Source organism: Geotrypetes seraphini, chromosome 1 (genome assembly GCF_902459505.1).
Source record: "Geotrypetes seraphini chromosome 1, aGeoSer1.1, whole genome shotgun sequence".
Classification (NCBI taxonomy): domain Eukaryota; kingdom Metazoa; phylum Chordata; class Amphibia; order Gymnophiona; family Dermophiidae; genus Geotrypetes; species Geotrypetes seraphini.
Genome location: NC_047084.1, coordinates 107298214 through 107317928, shown reverse-complemented (window position 1 = coordinate 107317928; position 19715 = coordinate 107298214). Strand labels below are relative to the sequence as shown.

The window sequence follows — 19715 nt, the reverse complement described above, 5'->3', positions numbered from 1 at the left end:
GAGAGAACCCATGACACGTCTATCCTCGACACGCCCAAACCTACAGCCCTAAATTCAACAATTGGAGTACAGGAGATGATTGGAAATGCCGGCCCCTGGCAACTGGTAACCTCCTCTACGGGCAAGCAAAGAAAACCCACCTCATTCTCACTTTATTCTTCTTCTTTTTCTCTCCAACAGGATAGTTCTACAACAACCTCACTACTCACTCTCAGAAATAGATTTCAGATCTTACAAGAAGGAACCGCCGAGGAAATAGCGGGAGGGGCTCAGGAGGACACCCAGCACATAACTTCGAATCCAGAGCTCGTGGATCGGCCACCCCGGAAGGAACGTAGAGTGGTAGTCATTGGAGACTCTATTCTAAGGGGCACCGAGGGACCAATTTGCAGGCCTAATTTGCAGTCAAGAGAGGTCTGCTGTCTTCCCGGAGCCAGGATCCGGGATGTCACCACCAGCCTAGACAAACTTCTAAAACCTAATGATCATTTTCCCATGTTTCTCATCCATGTAGGCACAAACGACACTGCCAGGAATAACACGGAGAGCATTCCCAAAGACTTTGGAGCCCTGGGAAAGAAGCTGAAGCAGATAGGTGCACAGGTGGTTTTCTCATCAATTCTCCCAGTAAGAAACAAAGGCAGAGCTAGAGAAGAGCGTATCCAATGGACTAACGAATGGCTCTGCGAATGGTGCATAGAAATGAACTTTGGATTCCTAGACCACGGCGAGACGCTCCAGGGACTACAAGGATCAGACGGACTCTACCTAACCAGGACGTATTCGGTCATCGACTGGCCCACCTACTCCGTAGGGCTTTAAACTAGGTAAGTCGGGGGAGGGTACATATTTATATCCCAGAGCAGTAAGTAACCACCCTGAGGAAGCAAGTCGCACTCACACTTCTGAGTCTAAGGTAGGTACCCATACTATCCACAATAATTTAGGGAGGACTATCAATGATAATTTAGGAGCCACACTAACTCAAAAGAGAATCTCTTCACAGATATGGAGGGCTATGTATGTTAATGCACACAGCTTGGGCAATAAAATTCTAGAATTGGAGACTGAAATAATAAACGCCGACCTAGATGTGGTAGCGATATCCGAAACCTGGTTCACGGACTCGCACGGGTGGGATATGGTTATATCAGGCTACAACCTACTTCGTTGTGACAGAGAAGGTAAATTAGGAGGAGATGTAGCACTGTACACTAAGGAAAACATCAAAACTACCAGAATCACAGATGTTAGATACACCGGGGAATCCCTCTGGGTGAACCTGGCCAGAGGGAATGAAAAATGCCTATACCTTGGTGTGATATACAGACCTCCCAGGCAACAGGAAGACAAAGACATGGAATTAATCGAGGACATAGAGAACATCACACTGCGCGGGGACACAGTGATGTTAGGTGACTTCAACATGCCCGATGCAGACTGGAACACACTCTCCGCGACTACATGTGGCAGCAAAAGAATTTTAACCTCCATAAAGGGTGCACGTCTCAAGCAAATGGTATTGGAGCCCACTAGGGACCAGGCGATACTAGACCTGGTACTCACCAATGGAGATAGCGTCTCGGAAGTCTCAGTGGGAGATACACTGGCCTCCAGCGACCATAAAATGGTATGGCTCAACCTCAAAAAAGGTTTCTCTAGATCAAACACAGCAACGAGGGTTCTCAACTTTAGAGGCACAGACTTCGACGGCATGGGAGCTTTTTGTCCATCAAGAGCTACATAAAAAAGCAAAATCTGACAATGTGGAGGATATGTGGTCGACTCTGAAGTCCACCCTACATGAAGCAACAACCCGCTACATAAGAACAGTAAGTAAACGCAAGAGAAACAAAAGACCCCAATGGTTCAGTGCAGAAATCTCGGACCTAGTCAAAAAGAAAAAAGAAGCATTTATCACCTATAAACATTTAGGAAAACAGGAGGCGAAAGAAGACTATCAGGACAGATCTAAAGCCGTCAAAAAAGTAGTCAGAGAGGCCAAACTCCGAATGGAGGAAGATCTAGCACAGAATATTAAGAAAGGGGATAAATCTTTCTTTAGCTATATTAGTGACAGGAAAAGAAACAAAGATGGGATAGAATGCCTGAAGCAATCGGACGGTAACTTTGCAGAATCAGATTCTTCCAAGGCAGAACTACTAAACAAATACTTCTGCTCAGTCTTCACCTGTGAAGCGCCGGGAGATGGTCCACAGCTTCAGACGGAAGACAGCCAGAAAGACCCGTTTCAAGATTTTGAGTTTACGCTCAGTAGCGTCTACTACGAACTATCAAGACTCAAAGTAAACAAAGCCATGGAACCGGACAACCTACACCCCAGGGTGCTTAAGGAGTTAAGTGAAGTCCTGGCGGAACCATTATCTGTGCTTTTCAATCTTTCCCTACGCACAGGAAGAGTCCCCTTGGATTGGAAAACCGCCAACGTAATCCCACTCCACAAAAAGGGCTGCAGGACAGAGACAGCAAACTACAGACCAGTGAGTCTCACGTCTATAGTGTGCAAACTCATGGAAACACTGATCAAACAGAATCTTGACACAATCCTAGATGAGGAAAACCTACGTGATCCCCACCAACACGGATTCACCCAGGGTAGATCCTGCCAATCTAACCTAATCAGCTTTTTTGACTGGGTTACTAGACAACTGGATGCCGGAGAGTCACTGGACGTGGTATATTTGGACTTCAGTAAAGCTTTTAATAGCGTCCCACACCGAAGGTTATTGAACAAGCTGAGATCGATGGGATTAGGGGACACTCTAACTACATGGGTTGGGGATTGGCTGGGTGGTAGACTTCAGAGGGTGGTGGTAAACGGTACCCCATCCAAAATGTCGGACGTGATCAGTGGAGTGCCGCAGGGCTCGGTCTTGGGCCCGATTCTTTTCAACTTGTTCATAAGAGATATGACGCAAGGACTTAGAGGAAGAGTATCACTGTTCGCAGATGACGCCAAGCTTTGCAACATAGTAGGTAAAAGCATTTTACCTGATAATATGATGCAGGACCTACTGCTACTGGAACGATGGTCAGCAACTTGGCAGCTGGGCTTCAATGCTAAAAAATGTAAGGTAATGAACCTGGGTAAGAAAAACCCACGCAGAACTTATGTACTAAATGGTGAGACCTTGGTCAGGACCACTGCAGAACGTGATCTAGAGGTGATCATTAGTGATGACATGAAGGCTGCCAATCAAGTGGAGAAGGCTTCCTCCAGGGCAAGACAAATGATGGGTCGTATCCGTAGGGGTTTCGTCAGCAGAAGACCTGAAGTCATGATGCCGTTATACAGATCCATGGTGAGACCTCACTTGGAGTATTGTGTTCAATTCTGGAGACCACATTACCGGAAGGATGTGCTGAGAATCGAGTCGGTCCAGCGAATGGCCACCAGGATGGTCTTGAGGCTCAAGGATCTCACGTATGAAGAAAGACTAAATAAACTGCGGCTGTACTCACTTGAGGAACGAAGAGAGAGAGGAGACATGATTGAAACGTTTAAGTACATCACGGGACGTATCGAGTCGGAAGATGAGATCTTCAGTCTCATGGGACCCTCGACCACCAGAGGGCATCCGCTAAAAATCAGGGGAGGGAAGTTTCATATCGACTCCAGAAAGTACTTCTTCACCGAAAGAGTGGTGGATCATTGGAACAAACTCCCACTGCAGGTGATTGAGGCCAGCAGCGTGTCAGATTTTAAGAGAAAATGGGATACTCACGTAGGATCCCTAAGGGAGTGAATTTGGGGGGTGGGTATTTGGAATGGGCAGACTTGGTGGGCTATAGCCCTTTTCTGCCATCATTTTCTATGTTTCTATGTTTCTACTGGATAACTGCACAACTTCTTCAAAGCTAAGTTTCTGCTCTGTGATACTACTGCCCAGTAACTTTCATTAACTCTTAGATTGTTTGTTTAGCTCCTTGTGCTAGATCAGTGGTCTCAAACTCAAAGCCTTTGCAGGGCCACATTTTGGATTTGTAGATAGTTGGAGAAATGACAATTTTGCATGAGGTAAAACTCTTTATAGTTTATAAATCTTTCCTTCTGGCTAAGTCTTAAGAATAATGTAATTTATAGCTAAAGAGACATATGATCAAGAAACTATTTTATTTTTGTGATTATGATAAACATACCGAGGGCCTCAAAATAGTACCCCGGGGCCGAGAGATTGAGACCACTGTGCTAGATGGTCTCTACTAATTGAGACCATCTAGCATCTAGTTGAGCCTGGTTGTTTGGCCAGAGATTTTTTCTTCCCTGCAATTAGGGGAGTTTTTTCTCTCTGGTTTGTTTCTGGAGCGGACCTATGATAATAATTTAAACTTTTGGTGAAGTTATCTACTTTGTGAGTTTTATCCTGTAGGATTTTGAGGTTCTGTATTTAGCTCAATTGCCCATCTGACACTAAGTAGTGATAAGACACTTTTGTTTAAGGTTCCCGACTTCAACAGGTCACCATTTTAACTCTTAGGCCTAGATTCACTAAGGGCACAGATCGGATTCGATCCGTGAGGGATCCAATCCAATCTGTGTCCGGGGGGCTGATTCACGAATCGCCCTCATGCAAATAAGGGCGATCAGAATCACACCCCTACCACCTGCCCAGATCGCTCTATAGTGATCCCAATGCATGTGCAGACCATCTGTAGATGGTCTGCACATGCGCTGGCCCTCCGTGCTCAGCAAAGCATAATTTTACCTTTTTTTTTTTTTTTTACTTTTTTTTGCAAACCCATGGTTTAAACCCGTGGGTTAAAACCACGGGCTTGCACAGCGGGGAAGGGCAGGAGATTCAGGGCAGAGCAGGGCAGCAGAAGAATCACAGCTTGAGTCGGGGCAGAGCAGGGCAGCAGGAAAATCGCGGCTTTGGGGCAGAGAGCAGGAGATTTGGGCAGAGCAGGGCAGCAGAAGAATCGCAGCTTGAGTCGGGGCAGAGCAGGGCGGCAGGAGAATCGCAGCTTCAGGGCAGAGCAGTTGGAAACAACGTGAATGACTGGTCCCCAGCAGTCACTTGTTTGCTGATCAGCCAGCCCAGTCGATGTTGCTTTTTTTTTACTCAATCGCTGCCTACCTACATTTGAATGCCTTTCCCCCTCATTTGCATACGTGGATTGGAGGATGACAGGGACAGAGGTTAGTGAATCGGGTCGGAGGGAAATCAGGTCGCAAAGGGGTTGCTAAGTGGTCGGAACTTGATCGGTGGGCTTAGTGAATCTAGCCCTTAATGAACATCTCCTTTTTCTACCATTAGGGAGTCAAACTGCCAAATAATATTTCTTCACATTTGCAGCTGCATTTCAGTCATGTTTTGAGTTACAACTGCTCAGGAGCAGGTATTATAGCCTGTACTCCATTCAAACTACACCCTGGGGGCCTCAGGGAGCTGGACCCTCCCCCACTTTGAGCTTTGACCCCCCTTCAAAACTTGAAGCACCAGCTACATGACTGGCAGAGATGCCTAAAAGAGAAGTCACTGCTGGAGCCTCCATCCGTGCTGCCCAAGCAGCAGAAAGTTGGCAGGGTGTTTTAGCTACCAATGCTGGTTCTTCTGCACGTGCTTAGATCATGCATTAAACTGAGCATGTGCAGAAGTGATGGCGTTGGAAGCTAGAGCACCCGCAAGTTTCCTCATTACTCAGGCAATACAGACGGAGGCTTCAGTGGTGAACCTTCAGCTGGTAAGGCTTGAGCATCTTCACCAGCAAAGGTATGATGTAACACTGGCAGCAGCTAGAGGGGGTGGAAAGAGAGAAAATGCTTGGATCCCCAGTCCACGCTTTGGCTCCCTCCAAAATTAAAAGTTCTGGCTGTGCCCCTGGCGTATCATATAAACATGTGTCATCTCAGCAAAGCCTTTCTCAGCTCCCTTACAGTAGCTGGATTAGAAATTCACTGCCTTATGCTGGGAGTGGCTCTGCAAAGATGATCTTTGGGCTGCCAGTCAGACCCCGTGCCTGGACTGAACCTCCACTCCTGCAGACCGACAGACACATACTGGAACAGGCAAAGGTGAGACAACACAGCCAGCACCCTGCGAGACACTGCTGAGCCTCCTAAGGGCACCTAACAGCCTGTGCTTGACCCCCTGCTTAATGGTAGGTAAGAACACTTCAGGCATGGCTCCGAGTGCCACAGAAACTGAGCCGGCTGGCTAACAGGTACCCACTGGGATTAGCCTATCTGCTACAGACAGAAGTCTGTGCATTCTCAATACAGGTAAAGTGAAAGAAACGCACCAAGCACAAGTATCCCAAAGAAAAAAGGACTAAAAACACTGAATAAAATAATAAAATACAGAGAGCTGAACAAATACACTCCTGCAGGCATGCGTGCAGAAGGAACAAACTCTAGATGGAACTAAGGAGCTCAGTGAAGTACTGAAGAGCTGAAGGCACAAAGAAAAATCTGAACTGGATTCCTTCTGCAGATGGCATGCAGACATGGAGAAACTACCCACTGGTCTAGAATGTCTCACCTATTGCACTGGAAAAACAATTACTGTTGAAAAAGCTATAGGGGTGAGATTGCGAGTAGATAATGACACCGGGACAAATTTGTCCCCGTCCACACAGGAACTCAATTTTCCCGCCCCATCTCTGTGAGTTTTGTCACTGTCCCTGTTCCATTCCTGTAAGCTGTGCCTTAACTGCACAAGCCTCGGACACTTATGATTTCAAAGTGTTTGAGGCTTGTGCAGATGAGGACGGAGCTTAGGCATTGGTGGAATGAGGCATTATGACATCACAATCTGAGCTCTAGAATGTTGCTACTTATGATTTTTAAGTGTTTGAGGCTTGTGCTGATGAGGACGGAGCTTGCAGGAACAGGGCAGGGACAGGAAAAGAACTCTCTGGGACGGGAAAATGAGTTCCCCCGTGTCATTCACTAATTGTGAGTACGCTACATTATAACATTGACCACACACTGGATAAAAAAAGCCTCAGAGGTAAAGCAATGTTACTTACCGTAACAGTTGTTATCCAGGGACAGCAGGCAGCTATTCTCACTAGTGGGTGATGTCATCAGACAGAGCCCCGGTACGGACGTCTCACAAGCACGTGTTGCTTGTAGAAACTTAAAGTTTCTAGATGCCCGCACCGCGCATGCGCCGGTGCCTTCCTACCCGGAGATCCGGGCGTGTCTCCTCAGTTCAGGTAGCTAGCCTGAGAAGCCAACCCAGGGGAGGTGGGTGGGACGTGAGAATAGCTGCCTGCTGTCCCTGGATAACAACTGTTACGGTAAGTAACATTGCTTTATCCCAGGACAAGCAGGCAGGTATTCTCACTAGTGGGTGACCTCCAAGCTAACCTCAGTGGGATGGAGGGGGAGTTGGCGACTTAAGAGAATAAATTTTTCAATACTGTTTGGCCAAACTGTCCATCCCGTCTGGAGAGGGTGTCCAGACAATAATGTGAGGTGAATGTGTGAACCGAGGACCAGGTGGCGGCCTTGCAAATTTCCTCGATTGGTGTTGATCTGAGGAATGCTACTGAGGCTGCCATTGCTCTGACCTTATGGGCTGTGACCTTACAAGGAAGTGATAATCCAGCCTGGGCATAGCAGAAAGAGATACAAGCCGCCATCCAATTAGAGATGGTGCGCTTTGATATGGGTCTTCCCAACTTATTGGGATCGAAGGAGACAAAAAGTTGAGGAGTGGATCTGTGTGGCTTGGTGCGATCCAGGTAGAAAGCCAAGGCACGTTTGCAGTCTAGAGTGTGGAGGGCCGATTCTCCGTGGTGAGAGTGAGGCTTAGGGAAGAATACTGGAAGTACAATGGATTGGTTGAGATGAAATTCGGAGACCACCTTAGGCAGGAATTTCGGGTGAGTGCGGAGGACCACCTTGTCATGGTGGAATACTGTGAATGGTGGGTCCGCCATCAATGCCTGGAGTTCGCTGACTCTGCGAGCGGACGTAAGGGCTACAAGGAAAAGCACTTTCCAGGTGAGATACTTCAGAGGGGCCCTGTTGAGTGGTTCAAACGGGGGCTTCATGAGGTGGGAAAGGACTACATTGAGGTCCCAAACCACTGGGGGTGGTTTGAGAGGAGGGTTAACATGGAAGAGTCCTTTCATAAATCTGGCGACCACCGGATGGGCCGAGAGGGGTTTCCCTTGTAGAGGCTGGTGGAACGCCGCAATAGCGCTCAGGTGGACTCGTATGGATGTGGACTTGAGCCCAGATTGAGATAGGTGTAGGAGATAGTCCAGCACGGAGGATAAGGAAGCTCGCTGAGGTTCCTTTGACTTAGAAACACACCATGAGGAGAATCTGGTCCATTTCTGGGAGTAGCATTGTCGAGTGGCTGGCTTCCTGGAAGCTTCCAAGACCTCCCTCACTTCTTGTGAGAATTGGTGAGGGGTTACGTTGAGAGGAACCAAGCTGTCAGGTGGAGAGACTGCAGGTTGGGATGAAGTAGTGATCCTTGATGTTGAGTAAGTAGTGAAGGAAACACTGGAAGTGGTACTGGTTCCCTGCTGCTGAGTTGAAGTAGGAGGGAGAACCAAGGTTGTCTGGGCCACCGAGGAGCTATTAGAATCATGGTGGCCCGTTCGAGTTTCAGCTTGACCAGAGTCTTCTGGATCAGCGGGAATGGTGGGAACGCATATAGAAATCGTTTCCCCCAGTTCAGTAGAAAAGCATCTGCCTCGAGGCGATGAGGAGTGTAAATCCTGGAGCAAAACTGAGGCAGTTTGGCGTTGTGGGGAGCCGCAAAGAGGTCTATCTGAGGCGTCCCCCATTGCGTGAAGATTTGGTGAAGGGGGCTGGAATGGAGAGTCCATTCGTGCGGTTGTAGCAGACGGCTTAGTTTGTCTGCTAAGACGTTGTTCTCCCCCTGGATGTATACTGCTCTGAGTAGGGTGTTGTGGCGCACCGCCCAGTCCCAGACTCGTAGAGCTTCCTGGCAAAGGAGGGCCGAGCCCGTGCCTCCTTGCTTGTTGATATAATACATGGCGGCCTGATTGTCTGTGCGAATGAGGATTACCATGTCGTGGAGTAGGTGTTGGAACGCTTGGAGCGCATTGAAGATGGCTCTGAGTTCCAGTAGATTGATTTGGTGTAGTCTCTCCGCATTGGTCCAGAATCCTTGGGTGCGGAGACCCTCCAGATGGGCCCCCCATGCGTAATTCGACGAATCGGTCGTGAGGACTTTCTGATGGGGGGGAGAGTGCATCAGCAAACCTCTGGATAGATTCGAAGAGGTCATCCACCAAAGTAGAGACTGCCGAAGAGCAGGTGTGACTAAGATGCGTTTGGATAGTGGATCGGATGTTTGATTCCACTGTGATGCCAGGGTCCACTGGGGGATCCTGAGGTGGAGTCTGGCAAAGGGTGTCACATGTACTGTGGAGGCCATATGGCCCAGGAGCACCATCAGTTGTCTCGCCGGTAGGGTTTGGCGAGTCGACACCGACTGGCAGAGATGAAGAAGAGACTCCATGCGTTGCCGAGGTAGGAATGCTCGGAGTCGGGTGGTGTCCAGGACCGCTCCGATGAAGGGGAGGGACTGGGTGGGTTGTAGATGAGACTTGGAGAAGTTGATCTCGAAGCCCAAATTCTGGAGGAAGTAGGTTGTAGCCACGGCCGCCGAAGTGACCTCTGGGGCTGACGGGGCCTTGATGAGCCAGTCGTCGAGGTATGGGAATACCTGTAGACCCCTGTCCCGGAGTGCTGCGGCCACTACCACCAGGCACTTTGTGAAGACTCTGGGGGACGAAGATAGGCCGAATGGTAGCACTCGATACTGTAGGTGCAGATTTCCCACCCGAAATCTGAGGAACTTTCGGGAGGCCGGGTGAATGGGGATGTGAGTGTAGGCCTCCTTGAGATCCAGGGAGCATAACCAGTCGTTCTGCTCGAGGAGGGGGTATAGAGAAGCCAAAGTCAGCATGCGAAACTTCTCTTTGACCAGGAACTTGTTGAGGGCCCGAAGGTCTAAAATGGGTCGCAGGTCGCCCGTTTTCTTCGGGACGAGGAAGTACCGGGAGTAAAACCCTCGGTTCAATTGGTCTGACGGGACCGGCTCGACAGCCCGAAGCTGGAGTAAGGTTTGGACTTCCTGAAGAAGAAGGGCGGTCTGCGTCGAGCTTGAAGGATACTCTCTTGGGGGATGGTCCGGGGGGATCCGGTGGAATTGAAGAGAGTATCCTTCTCTTATGATGGTGAGGACCCATAGGTCCGTAGTTATGGCCTCCCATCGATGGTAGAAAAGATGGAGGCGGCCCCCTATGGGAGAGGCCAAGGTTATGCTCCCGGGGGGGGCGTCAAAAGGGCTGGGGGGCCTTAGGTACGGCCGGTGGCTGAGGTTTTTGTTGAGACTTCTGGGGAGGTTGTCTCTTCGCAGGCTGCCTCGCAGCAGGCGTTTGTCTGGGCATGTAACGCCGCTGGTAAATCAGGGGTGGCCTGGGAGGTCGAGACTGTTGAGGCTTGGGTTTGGGCCGCAGGATGGACTGAAAGGATTTTTCGTGATCCGACAGCTTTTTGGTAACAGTTTCGATAGACTCATCGAACAGGTCAGCTCCAGCACATGGTACGTTGGCGAGTCTGTCCTGAAGGTTGGGATCCATATCGATGGTACGGAGCCATGCCAGGCGACGCATCGCTACCGCGCTTGCGGCGGCGCGTGCCGAGAGTTCGAATGCATCGAAGGAGGATTGCATCAGCTGGAGACGTAATTGGGAGAGGGAGGCTACCACTTCCTCGAACTCGAATCGAGCTTGGTTGTCTATGAACGGAGTGAACTTGCGGAGCACCGGCAAGAAGAACTCCAAATAGGAAGAGAAAAAGAAGTTGTAGTTTAGCACCCGTGACGCCATCATGGAGTTTTGGTAGAATTTTCTACCAAATTTGTCCATCGTTCTCCCCTCTCGGCCCGGCGGTACAGAGGCGTAGACCTGGGAGGGATGAGAGCGTTTTAGGGAGGACTCGACCAGCAGGGATTGGTGGGAGAGTTGGGGGCCCTCGAACCCTTTATGGTGCACGATGCGGTATCGAGCATCGAGTTTGCTAGGGATCGCCGGTATGGAATACGGCGTTTCGAAGCACTGCATGAAGGTCTGGTCCAGTAATTTATGCAGGGGGAGCCGAAGCGACTCCGTTGGGGGGTTAGGTAAATGCATGGTGTCCAGATACTCTTTGGAGTATCGGGAACCCGTGTCAAGGGTCACATCCAGATCATCCGCCATTTGTCGGAGGAATGATGAGAAGGACAATTGTTCCGCCAGCGTCGGTCTGTGGGACGGGCTGGCGGAGGAGGAGGCCTCCAGGTCCGTGGACATCGGGGAGTGACAAGGAGAATCGGGCACCGGTGTCTCCTCGTACTCTGTGCCCCTCGGAGGGGACGCCTCTGATGAGGAGTATCCCCTACGTTGCAGTTTTTTCTGCGGTGACACCTCCGAATAGCGTGAGGAGTGCCAGGATGAGTGTCTCGATCGGTGCCCGTCTCGGTGGCGGGACGGGGATCGGGATCGTCTGTGCATCGCATGGTCTCCCGAGGTCCCCAAGTGGATAGGGCTGGAAGCAGTGGATCGCCACTGGGTTTGCGATGCGGGTTCCTGCGATGCTACCCAAGTCTGGTAAGGAGTACGGAGGAACTCTTCCTGACTATGCCCAGGGCTTCGAGTATCGATCGAAGGTCTGGTCCCATGTTGGCGCGGAGGCGTAATGGGTTCTAATGGCGGCATGTCGGTAAGCGAGGCTTGCCGCGTGGGTATCGCCGCCCTCCCTCGTTCGTCCTCGTCGGTTGTCGAGGTCGAACGGTGTGGGGGAGGGGGAGGGGGCGGACCGCCCCTTTGGACCGGTACCGGGAGGTCACCCTGTATGGCAGCGATGAGCCCGGGTCCGATGGTCTGCATGAGCTCAACGAATTGAGCTTCCAGCACGGACCGTAGCGAAGCCGATAGGGAGGGATCCGCACCGAAAGGGGGTCCTCCTGCACGGGCATCGCGCTCCTTCGAGGTCGAGTGCTTCTGCTTAGTAGCTTTCGGCACTTTGATGACCATTGGTGGCACTGTGGAAGGAAGAGGTACCTGAACCGAGGAGACCGGGGCAGGCACCAACGTCGAGCTCGTGGATGGTGTCGGGGCGAGCGATGCCGGTTTCACCGCACTCGATGCAGGAGGAGTCGATGCCGGTTTCGCCCGCACCGGGGAGGTATCAGATGAAGTGGAGGCTGAGGGATCCTTAGCTGCGTCCATCTTGAACATCGATTCCCACAATAGGCAACGCCGCTTGAATGAGCGTGCCGTAAGGGTAGAGCAAGGCCCGCACGATTTCGGGATGTGGTCAGGGCCCAAACACTGTAAACAGCGCCAGTGAGGGTCCGTGAGTGAAATCGCGCGTTGGCACTTGCTGCACTTTTTAAAACCGGTGATTGGCCGGGACATAGGCCGGAAAATCTCTGCCGCGAGGTCGAAGCCCGTGGGCCTGAGCCACGTGGCCGGCCCGTTCGACCCGCCGGAGGAAATAATCTTCTCCTTTTTTTTTTTTTGAAAAAGAAAAGGACTGTTAAAAGTAATTAAAAGAAACGAAAACGAAAACGCGGACAAGGAAGGCAAATTTAACTGAATTCAGCTAGCGCATGAAGAAGTTGAACTTCTCAGCTCCGCGGAAAAGAAAGAACTGAGGAGACACGCCCGGATCTCCAGGTAGGAAGGCACCGGCGCATGCGCGGTGCGGGCATCTAGAAACTTTAAGTTTCTACAAGCAACACGTGCTTGTGAGACGTCCGTACCGGGGCTCTGTCTGATGACATCACCCACTAGTGAGAATACCTGCCTGCTTGTCCTGGGATAATAGCAGTAATCAAACAGCATAAACGCTGAAATTTCCAATACTGCTCATATCAAATCATAGTCATAAAAAGCTCCACGTTTCTCTTTTTTGCAGTGAGGGTGCAGCGTTTGAAGACTGCAGTGAAGTTTGTCTGTGGAGCGGTTCAGATAAGTTCCTCACTGGGTTTTTTTTTTAACAACAGGTTGCGAGTTGCCTATGCACATTGCAAGATGGACTTTATTAAGTGGAGTTTTTTTAATGCCTATGATTTGATGTGAGCAGGATTAGAAATTTCAATGTTAATACTGTTTTATGGCTGCTATTACGTTTGAGGCTTTTCTCTCCACTGTGCGGCCAATGTCACAGTGTAGCATACTGGCATCCTCACCCCTGTAGCTTTTTCAACAGCAATTGGTTTTGTTTGAGATTTTCAAAGTGTTGGAATCCCCCGTTTGGTCTCTTACAACACCTTTTTGATAAAAAAGCAAGTTAAACAACGTAGTCTCCATTGAGGGCTATAAACTTAGTCCAGCAAGTTCCCAGTTTTTTTGTAAGCTAAGATACAAAAAACCGTGGAAACTTGCTGTATTCTGGATTATTTGGACTAACTAGTCCTTTTACTATGGTACGGTAGCTGATCTAGCGCGCACTAAATACTAACATGTGCGAACGTGTCCATAAAACATAATGGATGTATTGGCACGCGTTAGCATTCAGCGCACGTTCACTTTTAACGCGTGCTAAAACAGATTGCACACCTTAGTAAAAGGACCTCTAAGTGTATAGCCCTTGATGGATACTACGTTGTTTAACTTGCTTCTTTTATCAAACTTTTCAAACCACCCTTGTATGTACGATAAAAACTTAAAAAAATTAATTTCATTGGCCCTACTTGTACAAATAAGATTGATTGAAGTTATATATTTAACTTAATAGTCAGAGTTATGTATTTAACTTTAATGGTAACCCAGCCACTGAAAATTGACCCATTAAATTACTAATTTTGGCCCAGATATATAGACAGAACATAAAAACCTGTTGGTTTAAATTGAGTGTAGCCACTTTAGCGGCTTTGAGCTGTACTATATATGAGACGTTTTTTCCCGTTACTTTCCTATTCTTGCAGTTTAACTAATTATTACTGGAAATCATTTCTCTTGAAGCTTAAAACTGCCTTGCCAATAATTTTAATTTCCCTTTGACCAAAACCCACAAATGACATTTTTGTTCAAGCAACTAATAAATCATTTGTAACTTACTTTGAAATTGTACCTGACGATGTTCTGAGGAGCGTGGGGATTGTTGGCTGTAAGAACACGAGTGAATTCTTCTTTTAAGTCCTGTTAAAACAAAAGCAAATATTATTCTGGGCTACATTTCCAAAAACCTAAATATTAGTATGAAAATTTATAAAAAGATTCTTTTTAATAATTTCCTTTTTTTTTTTTCCAATTCTTTATTCATTTTATCATCTTACAAGTACACAATATTACATCATAAAAAATAAACACATCACTTGAATTTCTTACTAATGTCATCCTAAATATATAAATTAATCCCTCCCCACCCACCCTTCCCTTAAATATTTCAATCAAAAATATCATATAAATATTATAAACTTATTTAATGATTAACCTTTAAAAAGAAATTTATACCATCCCCCATGTATAAATATACTATCAGTGTAAAATGATGTCTAATCATTACAATAATTTGCCAATGGTCCCCAGATCTTTTTAAAATTGTTATAATTCCCATTCTGCAAAGCAATTACTCTTTCCATTTTGTAAATGTGGCACAACAAGTTCCACCAGAATGTATAATTAAGATTGTTATAATTTTTCCAGTTACTAGTAATATGTTGCATGGCAACTCCTGTCATTATCAATAAAAGTTTGTTATTACTTGATGATATTTGACTCTTTATTCTCATAGACATACCAAATAGAATAGTATCATATGATAGAGCTACATGGTTTTCTAATAAACAATTTATTTGGGACCAAAATGATATCCAAAAAGCCATGATATAGGGACAGCCACGGTTCTCAACACTCCGACAACTCCAGGTACAGCCACCAATTTGATTGCCAATCCAAGGAAATCTTAAAATCCTAAAACCTAAAAGAGAAGTCCATATGCATTCCCCCCATGCAATCCGCTAAGAAGATCGACTGTCGGCTCCGGGCGGCTTTCCCGCAGAGGAGAGAATCCTGCATTCACCGTGGGCCTCATCTGGGGCAGCCTTCCTTGGAGCGGCTGGGGCACGGGCAGTGTGTCTGGGAGGGAATGCATGGATGGGAGAACTTCGCAGGGGAGGAGACATAGGCATCCTGGGACTGTCTGCCAAGTCTCTTCCCTGAAGAAGCCCTTTCTGGAAACGTCAATCGCTCCTCCTAAACTTACTTGCTCCACTTCATCACTGACGCTGAAACCGTGGATTGAAGACAAAGTTTTATTTTATTTTTCTTTCCAGCTTATGATTTATCTTTAATCTTATCTATTGTTTTGCCTTTTGTCTTTGTTTTGTTCTATTTCTATCATTTAAATTTCTCCAGAATTCTACTGTTCAACGGCTCCCCCTTCTGCTTCTATTCCTTTCTCTCCTCTCTTCTACCTTCCAAAGTATTTAGATCAATGCTGTCTTGTTAAAATGTTTATTTTATTTTTATTTTTCCTCTAACTCTACTTTTCACTTCTCTATTACCCTCCAGGTACTTTAGTTAGATTGTGAGCCTTCGGGACAGTAAGGGAACCTGAGTAGCTCATCAAGAAAGGCTGGCAATTTTGAAGCTCTAATTTTAAAAATTATTAATAATAATAATAACTTTATTTTTGTATACCGCAATACCACACAACAGTTCAGAGCGGTTTACAATGCAAGAGACTGTACATATACAGCGAAGATACAATGCAAGAGAATGTACAATGCAGTTGAGAACAGACACTAAAGAAATCTATCAAAGAGGTAAGATTTGACAGATTTTCTGAAGGATGAGTAGGATGGAGCAGATGAGATGAGGGTAGTCAGGCAGTCAGTCCATCTGCCAGCTTGGAATGAGAGAGTTTTGTTAAGGAATCTTTTGTAGGTGCATCCCTTTGGGGATGGGTAGGTAAACAGATAGCCATTGCGTGTGCGATTGGTACCTGGGAATGCAAAGTGGTGTGACAGGTATATCGGGGACGAGCGATTCTGTATGAGATTGGGAGCCAGTGTGCATTTTTTTCAAAAGAGATGTCACGCGATCATGTTTTTGAATTTGTGATGATTTTTATTGCTGTGTTCTGGATTATTTGTAACCGCCTCAGTTCTTTCTGTGAGGTGCCTTTTAATAAGGAGTTACAATAGTCTAGTTTGGAAATTATGAGAGACTGGATAAGGATATTTATTGCTGCCAGTTTGAGGACCTTTGCCAGGGATCTTATCATGCGCAATTTATAGAAACAGTTTTTGACAACTTTATCGATGTGTTCATATGATATGATACCTTTTGATCAAGGATTACACCTAAGATTTTGATAGTCTTGACCATTTGTAATGGATTATTATTCAGAAGGATAGGGGAACTCATGGAGAAACCTTCTTTCCAGGGAAATAGCATAGTTTTTGTTTTAGAAATATTTAAAGCCAACATATTTTCGCTGAGCCACTGACTAATTTGTTCAATCTTTTTGTTACTGCTTATTATATCATTTGGATTGCTGACGTCTAAGGCCCCTCCCTATGCATCACATGATGCACTGGGGAAGAAAAGGTCTGCCATTTTGGAACGGAGACCCTTTGAGCAGGACGGGCTGAGCTTCTGTCCTGTTTCAAAGTTTTTAAGAAGGTACTGGGGGGAGGGCGCATGGTGCAGGAGTGCGCCGTTTTAGGGAGGAAGGAGTCGCATTAGCAGGAGGAATTTTCTTTTGCTGGGGGGGGGGGGGGAGATGTCAGCATGGCCGGAGTAAGTGGGGATTCTTTCTGCTGTTTTTTGCTGGCGTGGAAGGGAATGGCCATTCCCCCTGCCATTTTTCACTAGCGCGTGGGGAGGTGGTTGTCTTCCTGGTGCTGTTTGTTGGTTCATTGGAAAGGGCCATCATCAGCAGGGGGGGGGGGGCTTTTTTTAACTTCTTTTTTTTTTTAAAGGGGGTAAATATTGTGCATGTGTAACACGCATAGCAACTATGCCCATTAAACAAAAAAAGGTTTCCTGCCTGAATGGCTGAGTAGCAGGAGCCTGCTTTGGGGCTTCCTCTGCCTATCAGCTGTTCGGGCTTTCCTTGCCGGCTCTGCGCATGTGTGAGAGTCACTCTCACAGCAATCAACGGACGGCAGAGTCGGGAATTATGAGGAACATCCATGAGAATAATTTACATGCAAACTTTTTAGTGCATCAATAGCTCTTTCAGAATCGGCCAAAAAAAAAAAAAATCAGATTGATGCAGAGTAAACCTTTACGGTCTTACCGATCCTCTTAGTGCATCTAGACCTTAGTCTCTTCTCCAATTAGTGTCCGTATTTTCCTGGTACTCCTGGTAGCTAAAGATCCTGGGAGGCCTTTTGCTTTGTTGTGTGCCCTTTGAACTGAACCTGGGTATAAGTTCTTATGTTACCAGTGCTTGGAGTTCACATACTCTACCAGCTGATTTGATTGTTATTTCACAGAGCAAGAGGGCCAGCTATAGACATAAGACAAATGAGGCACTGGCTCAAGGCCCCAAAAGCTTGACTCACCCTTCACATTGGCAAGAGATTATTGCTATGCTCTCCTCCCTGTGCTGACACTGGTACTGATACAGATTTAAACATCGAGAACAGGTACTTCCTGTTCTTTTAAACCTGAAGCAGTGCTAGCAGCAGCGCAGGGTAGAGAAGACCGTGGCAAGTGAAAAGCAACAAGATCTTGCCACAGTTTAAAGTAGGGGTGTCAAACTCAATCACATTAAGAGGCCGAAATCCAAAACACAGGCTAAGTCGCGGGCCAGACCCCGCCCCCATAAAAATACTAATTATAACACCATTTTTTCTATTCATTTTTCATATATATATATATATATATACACACAATATAATCTTACTAGTCTTTAAGCCCGTTACATTAACAGGTGCTAGAACATATGTGTGTGTGTCTGTCTTTCTTTCTTTCTCTCTCTCTCTCCTTAGCCGCTTTCTTTCTTTCTGCCTTTCTTTTTCCTTGGCTGTCCATCACCACCCCTTGCCTGCTCCCCTTGTCCATTTTCCCTTCCTTTTACCTCCCCCTGTGTCCACCACCACCCCTTCACTGCTCTCCTTATGCAGCAGCAGCCCTTCTCCCTTTGTTTTACCTCCCCCCTGTCCAGCAACACCTCTTTCCTTCTCCCCCTGTCCAACATTAATCCTCCTTTCCTTTTTCTTCACCTTCCCTGTCCATCAGCATCTCTTTCCTTCTCCCCCTGTCCAGCAGTAGGCAATCCTTCCTTTTTTATCCCCCCTCCTCCTTCTTATCCCTATGATACTCTTACCTTGCTCTGCCCCTGATCAGAGGTTCCCGACAGCCGCCCAGTTGACCCATTGGAAAAGTTCCCACTGCCGCATCCCGCACCCCTCCTGACGCGGCTCCTGCTGTCCTTTCTGTCTGTCTCTGTCCCTGGCCCCCTTTGCCTGTCTGTCTTTCTGTGTATCTCCCTGCCCCTGTGTCTTTCTTCTTTACTTTCTGTCTCCTTTCCTCCCTCTGTCTGTCTGTCCAAAGCAGCATTCCATCCCCCTCCATTTCCCTCCCCCCACACCAGTTCCCTGTGCACCTGCCCCTGTGTCTTTCTTATTTTCTTTGTGTTTCCCTTCCTCTCTCTGTCTGTCTGTCTGTCCAAAGCAACATTCCCTCCCCCCCCCACCAGTTCCCTGTGCAGCAGCATTAGCATTTCCTCTACCCCTCCCCCTTTCCCTTCCCGCGGTCCGGACTACAAAGGTGGTGATTCCAGCAGCGCTTGCATCAGTCTCCACACGCTGCTTCGGGCCCTTCTACTGCCCTGATTTACTCTGGCACGTCCCTGATGACATCGTCAGAGATGCAGCAGAGCAAATCAGAGCAGTAGAAGGGCCCGAAGCAGCGTGTGAAGACTGATGCACACGCTGCTGGAATCGCCATTCGGGCACGCGGGAAGAGAAGGGGGTGGGCAGCAAAGGAGGAACGGAGACCGGCGGCGGCAGGAGGAACGGAGATCGTCATCTGGCTGCGGTCCGGCTTGTGGAGGCGATAGGCTGGTGACGTATTAGCGTGCATGCGCACTCCTTCGGCCACAGACCTACACGCACGGAACACGCAAATAGGAGTGCGCATGTGCGGCTAGCTCTTTATTATATTAGATTAACACATAATGGTAATGGTTAACCACAAAATTAAACTACACACAAAGCACACGGTATGCTTCTCAACATTTATGCCTACCAGAACACAGATAACTCCGTATATGCTGGGAGGAGAGAAGCTGATATGCACAGACGGGGAGAGGGTCCTTGGGGTTATAGTGTCCGAAGATCTAAAGGTGAAAAAACAGTGTGATAAGGCAGTGGCTGCTGCCAGAAGGATGCTGGGCTGTATAAAGAGAGGCGTAGTCAGTAGAAGGAAGGTGTTGATGCCCCTGTACAGGTCATTGGTAAGGCCCCACTTGGAGTATTGTGTTCAATTTTGGAGACCATATCTGGCGAAGGACGTAAGAAGACTTGAGGCGGTCCAGAGGAGGGCGACAAAAATGATTGGAGGCTTGCGCCAGAAGACGTATGAGGAGAGACTGGAAGCCCTGAATATGTATACCCTAGAGGAAAGGAGAGACAGGGGGAGATATGATTCAGACGTTCAAATACTTGAAGGGTATCTTTTCCAGAGAAAGGAAAATGGTAAAACCAGAAGACATAATTTGAGGTTGAGGGGTGGTAGATTCAGGGGCAATG

The 19715-nt window shown here is 47.6% G+C and overlaps 1 protein-coding gene across 1 annotated transcript in view; it reads right to left on the bottom strand.

Moving 5' to 3' along the window:
• DNAI1 (dynein axonemal intermediate chain 1) overlaps nucleotides 1–19715 on the bottom strand; it is a 394766-nt gene that overhangs the window by 323642 nt on the left and 51409 nt on the right. Inside the window, exon 4 of the mRNA XM_033935572.1 lies at nucleotides 14065–14145. Coding sequence (XP_033791463.1) covers nucleotides 14065–14145 — 81 coding nt within the window. The remainder of the gene's footprint in view (nucleotides 1–14064; nucleotides 14146–19715) is intronic.